At 43.7% G+C, this 7,273-nt stretch overlaps 1 protein-coding gene across 1 annotated transcript in view; it reads right to left on the bottom strand.

Annotated features, from left to right (window-relative positions):
- Nucleotides 1–2,162: 2,162 nt before the first annotated feature.
- The window catches only part of arfgef2 (ADP-ribosylation factor guanine nucleotide-exchange factor 2 (brefeldin A-inhibited)), a gene marked incomplete at its 5' end in the record, with an annotated part of 47,613 nt that continues 42,502 nt past the window's right edge, over nt 2,163–7,273 (bottom strand). The window contains 2 exons of the mRNA XM_083656954.1: nt 2,163–3,574; nt 6,023–6,140. Coding sequence (XP_083513080.1) covers nt 3,410–3,574; nt 6,023–6,140 — 283 coding nt within the window. The 3' untranslated portion in view covers nt 2,163–3,409. The remainder of the gene's footprint in view (nt 3,575–6,022; nt 6,141–7,273) is intronic.

Here is a 7,273-nt window from a genome sequence, read left to right as displayed (position 1 = left end):
AGCTAGAGGCTCCCACATAGATCCGCCCACAACTAAATACGTATCATACCAGAACTAGCTAGTCGCTTCTGGAGTAACCTCGCGTCACCAGGCTCTTCTCGGCGATTCTGGAGAATGCCATTTAGGAGTGTCAGTCTGTTTTATACAGTCTGAGTCTGACTTAGCATGTGAGCTAACTAGCCAGCTAGCAGCGAGGAAGTGCTAGCTAACTTGCTAAAGTTAGTTAATTGGTAGCTAAGTAGCCAGCTAGTTTGCATCACTTGTCAATGGTTCTGCCCCGTAAATGAATTGTTTACCGTGATAGGTTAGTTTGGTGGAACTGTCCCATACCTCATCGTTTGCCTGTGTGTTTATTATGGATGTACACATGGCGTTGTCTTTGATAGATGTCCACCTAGCAGCTGCTGTTAGACAGCTTTCCTCTTTACTTCCGAAAACAAAGGATGCGACGCGTCTCCATGGTAACCTTTGTTACCCCAAAATCTTGTGCCTCTCGAGTTTGTTCAATTTGATCAGAGCGGCACCTTGTGGTCATAACAGTGGTTGTCAAACCTTTCCACATGAAGGACTCCTAAACGGACACAAATAAGACCACGGACCCCCATCTGTTCTGTTCTTTTGTCCAATGTAGTTTGTGTTGTCTAGTTCTTTTCCATTAGTTTTAGTTAATAAATTATTGTTTTAACTCTTACTTTGGTGGTGTATGATCCCTGCATTTGATTTGTTACTTCCTGGTTGTAACATGAGCAGAGTCAGTCATACACCAAAGTCAAAGTTAAAACAATAATTTATTAACTGAAATAAAACAAAACTAATCCGTATGATGATCAATAATTATCTAAAGAGCTGAATCAAAAGGCATAGGACTGGATCAGAATTCAGGGTTTATTGATTACTTCACCAAATGCTCAGAAGATTACATCACATTATTATGTATAGAACAGTATAGCACTTTCATTTCTATGTATCTTACATTGAAAACTTTACAGTCTGTATTTCTCCATATACTGTATATATATTTATATATTCCCTAGCTTTTAGGGAAGAAAAGTAGACATCCATAGTTGCGAGGGAAGGAATGCTTCTCAAAAAATATTTAAATGCACTTTAAATAATTACATACATCCTTCTTTAAGAAAAAAGAAAAAGAAAAAAAGGGGCACAGAATAAACTACAAAGGATTACTACAGGGGGGTTCCGGTATTACAATGGAAGAGACGTTTGGTGTCGCTTCGTTCCTGAACCCGTCTGTGGTTGCATTCTGCTGCTGAACGTGACAAAAACACTGACGGGTACTCCCAAGCATCCAGAGCAAGATGCTACACTGAGCGGCGCTAATACACGAGCAAACTCTCCAACACGGACACCAACACACGTGTGCAAAAACAATGTGGGGAAATACAAAACCACTTGAGTAGAGGGAGGGTCAATACCTTCTCTGTCCATGAGCATGAAAATACAAACAATGTCTCGCTGTACGCAGCCCATTCATCGATTAGTTGACTCATTCGAAGGAGCCAAGAGCCAAATGTAATTCTACAACCTAGACTCTAGGTGCAACTCCTCTAGGTCCTAGAGGAGTAGATTCTAGGTTTAGTTCTCGGACCTCAGAAGAGTCGATAACACTTTCTTTGAAGGGGTGTGTGCATAAGACTGACATGACACCGTCTTTGAGTACCTAGAAAAGCGCTATATAAGGCATATGTATTATTATTATAATAACCATGACACCTGTCATGAACATAGAGGTTTTATTAATGTGTATGACTGTTGTCATTAAGTGTCCAGTAAATTGTCATTGTTAATGCAATGTTGACATTGTTTGACATGTCTTCGTTATGACAACTTGACATCAACCAAGACAACATAACAAGTCAATGTCTTTGTTTATTTTATTTGTTTTTAACATAATTTACCGAATGATGTTCATGACAGGTGATCATGTCATGGTTATGACAGTGACATGTCAGTCTTATGCACACCCCTTCAAATAAAGTGTTATGGAACAGTCTAAGGCCTGGTTCACACACCATAGGCATCTCAGAAGCAGCGCTTCACAGAAGCTTCGAGCAGGAGCCTTGCCATTCACACCAGAAGCACTCTGTTTTTCTCAGCGCCTTGCGCGGCGTTGCCCCCCCCCCCCCCCCCACCCCGCGCTCACAACTTGCATTGACTTCATGCCTGGCTGCACGCTTGGAAAAATAGAACAGAAGCTGAAACTATCGCTGCAGCGTAGCTTCAGCGTGGCGTGCGGCTGGTGTGATCGGTCTCGCCTGTTAACAAGGACGCCGAAACGCAACTGCCTCCGCGCAGCGTTGCTTCGGCGTACGGTGTGTTCGGGCTGTTGGGCTTGCTTGCTTGCTGCGTCACAAGAGGGAATGCTTGACGTAGGGAAGTCTTTCAACCAGCCGCTCATGGTAAACTGGCGACAAACATGAAAAAATAATCACAGAACAAATTAAAGCAAGAGAGAAAAATGAATAAATAAGTAAAATCTCGTTGACAGGCAATAGTGATTAACATTATGACATGATGGTGTGGTGGTCTTTGATAGTGTTGTCAGGGAGGGACGCAGATTATTGTCACACGCAGCTCCCGAGTCTTCAGTCTCTTTGCGAATAGCAAACTATCTAGTAGCAGTGACTTAGAGTAAGACATAAACATGTCAGATTTGGAATGGCCATTGAGAGGCGAGGGTTCAATTGCCACAATATATTTTGATCAGATCACCAAACTCACAATGAGGGCGACACTCGTGGTGTCATCCTATTCTAATAGGCACAGGTGGCCAAAAGGAGCTTTTCGGACAGGGGAGTTGTAAGATTCGCCAAGTTCAATGGTATCTTTCATTTGATTTCAGCGTTGAGATATACATTTTTTTGTTCATACAAAAAAACAAAAACAAAACAAAAACAAAAACAAAATCAGGTACACGGTTTGCAACAATATCAATAAATTATCTGTTTACAGTTCTGTCCTAGTCATTTGAGATGAGAGCCGGGGGGGAGGGGGGATGACGACACACAACAGTCAGCAGAGAGGCCTCTCCTGGTCACAGTGCTGTTCATCCCCAAGAAAAAGCAGGGGAGGAAGGACAGGAGAGGAGAGTTTCTATCAGTGGAACGCAGGAGGGAAAAAAAACCACACACGTTATCCGAGACAAGAGCAGAACATTGCACTTCAAAAGAGTCCTGATCTGAGAGAGAAGAGCTACAGTCTACGTCGTCTTCCTCTTGACCTTTGACCCCCTCCTGTAAACTGCCTCAGTCCGTCTGTCCAGAAGAGGGGGGGGAAAAGTCTTTCAACGCGTTATGCCCACGTACAGTCCACAAATCAGTCTGTCATTTGCACTTCTCCATCCATCCATCCGTCCATCCGTTCGTCCGTCCCGCTGACACATCGTCCCGTCCTAGCATGTGGACGTCCGCGAGGGCGCCCCCTCTGGAGCGGCGATGTGGAAGACGGAGCCGATGCGCAGGAAGAAACGCCTGAGGACGGCCCGCAGCTCGGGGATCAGGTCAAACTGCATCATCTCACACAGGTGGGGGTAATAGCAGGACGCGTGGGGCTTGAACTGGAGGACAGCAAAGCAAGAAAACACCTGGATTAGCCCCGAAAGGACGACTCAACCCACTGACATACAGTACCTGCAGTCACCCCTTGAAGTGTGTCCATAAGATGACTCAACACACTGACATACCTGCAGTCACCCGTGTCACCCTCTAAGTGTTTCCATAAGATGAACGGGTCCTATTAGGGGTGCACCGATCGATTCGCAAGCAATCTGTATCGGCGGATTTTGACCTCAAATATGCGATCGGCTGATTGCCGATATTTTTTTATATTATTATTATTATTTTTTTATAAAAAAAAAAGCCCCATCACTAATCAGGCTTTCCAACGATATAAAATACAATGCCAATTGGTATTATTAAAGGGGAGAAATAATCGACCGAAATAACGTTTCCAAACCTTTTTTGAGGAGTTTATATATCGTGATCGGTAATCGGTAATCGGTAATCGGTCGATGATCGGTTGGGCAGATATTTCCCATAGGCAATCGGTGATCGGTGGCAAAAAACGTGATCGGTGCACCCCTAGGTCCTATGTATTGTGAAATATTTATAACGTACTGTATACAACATATATAGACAGGGCTGTACCACTAGGATGCATGGGTATTAATGGTGATTTGTTTACCCAATTGATCGGTTTTATTATTAAGTTATTAAGTTAAGTTAAGTTGTCCTTTATTTATCCCCATTGGGGAAATCCATGCTCTGCCTTTGACCCATCCTCTCCTCTACTAGGAACCTTCCTAGAACTAGGAGCAGTGGGCAGCCGCAGTGCAGCGCCCGGAGGACCAACTCCAGTTCTTTTTGCCAGTGCCTTGGTCAGGGGCACTGACAGGATTATTAACCCTAACATACCCGTCTTTGATGGTGGGAGGAAACCGGAGCACCCGGAGAAAACCCACACAAACACGGGGAGAACATGCAAACTCCACACAGAAAGGACCCGGGATGGACCGGGGATCGAACCCGGGAGCTTTGTGCTGTGAGGCAACAGTGCTAACCACTGAGCTACCGTAATATACATTTCCATTCATATTGGCAAATAAACATTAAATTTGTCTCACCAATACAGTATTTGTTTTAACTTATTTCCCACTGATGGAAATTTGCAGCAGGTCTTGTAGAGGAGGATATGTGCTGTTCCCCCCACTCTGTCCATCGTCCACCCCCCACAATTGATATTGGTTTTGTTTTTTTGTTGACGCTGTGGTTTGCATGGCGTCTGCTTTCTTCCACTGCTGGCTGTGTGGTGCAAAAAGGCTTTACTGCTTCAGGCTGCATACTCAAGTTATTTTATGATCAAAACACCGCTCCGTTATTCTGGCCCATAACCCACTGGAAACAATCCCCAAAGGCATAAGGCTTGCACAAATTACCTCGAGCGCCCCCACCCCTCTTTTTTCAACTCAAAGGCATTTTGATGAACTTTCAACAGCCTTCTTTGCCCCCGAGCCCCCGTTCATTTCTGATGCTGGCTCACAGTCGATCACAGTGGGGGCTTAATCACAATCCGGAGCTCCGTTATATTTGCAACTACAGGCCTGGGGTCCCCAGAGCCGTCCCTGCCCTGCCTGCATAAAACTCTTGGCCCTCCGTCTTGTTCCTCTATTGAGGTCAAATGTGCAGCCTTAGGGTGAGGACAGTAGAGGGAAAGGCAGGACTGCCCTCTGCTCGTTAGTCAGATAGTTTGCAATGCTGGTTACGACAACAGAGAGAGAGAGTGGTGGCTCACTCCGTCAAAATAACATCTTTGTAAATTGACGAGGGTGTACAGGGTTGAACTGGTCTTTCAGAATAATAGAACATCCGACATGAGGGTGGAGTTGAGGTCAGCTAATGCTCGTGTGCACCTACTAGGGATGTCAACGGTTAACCGTTAATCGATTAACCGTCGCTAACGTCGTTGTTCGGTTATTGCTGTCGGTCTATCAGTTAATATTTAAAAAAAAAAATTTTTTTTTTTTTTTTTTTTGGTCTATTTACTCAATGAGCTCATGCCCAAACAAGGCGTGTCTATTTAGATGCTGAAATGTTAATGCTTTTTGTGTTAGAAATTCTAACACAAAAAGAATTTGTGTTGAAATGTTGATGCTCTTTGTTAATGCTTGTTAATGCTTTTTGTGTTAGAAATTCTAACACAAAAAGCATTAACATTTCAGCATCTAAATAGACACGCCTTGTTTGGGCATGAGTTCATTGAGTAAATAGACACACACACAAAAAAAAAAAAAAAAAAAAAAAAAAAAAAAAATTTTTTTTTAATATTAAAAAATTATGAATTAACCGATAGGTTAATCGATTATTAGCGTCGGTTAATCGAAAGTGAAATTAACCGAAAATTGACATCCCTAGCACCTACGTATTTTTGCGTGTCAGTGTAACTGACATACAGTAAGTGTGTGTGTGTGTGTGTGTGTGTGTGTGTGTGTGCGTGCGTGTGGTCCTACCTTGTTGTCAGGCAGCCGTAGCGTTCTGGTGAGCAGCAGCATCAGCAGGCTGGTCCAAGCCTCCCGGTGGCTCTCGGAGGTCAGGCTGATGAAGTAGGCCAGAGCTTCACTGCAGACCCTGAGAGAGAGACCCACACAGCACACTCAAGTTACACTACTACTACCAACACAATAGCCTGGTAAAAACCATCCTGATCACATGACCTCGCTTTCTGTTTCGCTCTCTATGTATTATCAGTCTAGACTTCCAGCCGCCCACAGCGCTTTCAGTGGGCGGGAGTACTTGCCTTGACAGACAAGTCCTTCAGCCAATCAGTGTCACCAAATCCAATCCAAATCCAGTCAGAAGAACGGCGAAAAAGTATTTTCTGCAGAGAAACTCTGCTGGTGCATCCATGTTATCGCGTCAAAATTATTTCTGCAATTCCTGCACTTACGGCTCTGTTTACTCTACCAAGGTTAACGATAAGGCTCATTGCATCAGGAAGAAGTTTTGCCCGCGATGTCCCTGATTGGCTGGTTACATTGTCAACTATGGCATAGGTCCCTGATTGGCCCGGTGACATTGTACATTTCTGGACATCGCTGTGGGCGGTCCAGCCTGATCCGTGTGGAGTGAAACAGAACGCGAGTTCATCTCATCATCAGGATGCTTTGGCCAGGCTGCCAACACAACACACAGAGCTGATGTGTCGCAGACACTGAGTAGGGTTGAGCTGCCATACTACGTAAAAGAAGGAACTTTGTGGAGGTTTTAATTGGCTAATTTTGATGTCAAGTGGTTTGAATTCTGTTAAGGAGGCTAAAAATAAATAATGAACACACACACACACACACATAGCAGACACACTTTATAAAGCGGTTTCAAAGTAGATTTGTGACTAGATGGATTGGGCCAGACAAGTCTACACGCCCTGGAATAAAGAACCAACACCCATCATTTGACCATCAACACCCCACACACGTGCACATGCTACATGCAGCCTAATGCATGAGTCAACTGCTCCAGTGCAGCCGCTGAATGACTAACAACACATCTGTCTGTACCAGGCACTACCATCATAGAAACGCATGGCATATCATATACACTACATGCACACTGCACAGTCTGCAGTACGGTAAATATAAAGTATGAAAGTATAGCCATGTATCAAATAGGGCTGTCAAAGAATATTCTATCAAATTAAAAGAATATTCGAATATGAAAATTAATATTTGAAATTATTAATATTATTATTATTATTATTATTA

This window comes from Poromitra crassiceps (assembly GCF_964638095.1).
Source record: "Poromitra crassiceps genome assembly, chromosome: 20".
Lineage (NCBI taxonomy): Eukaryota > Metazoa > Chordata > Actinopteri > Beryciformes > Melamphaidae > Poromitra > Poromitra crassiceps.
This window is presented reverse-complemented; position numbering and strand designations above follow the sequence as displayed.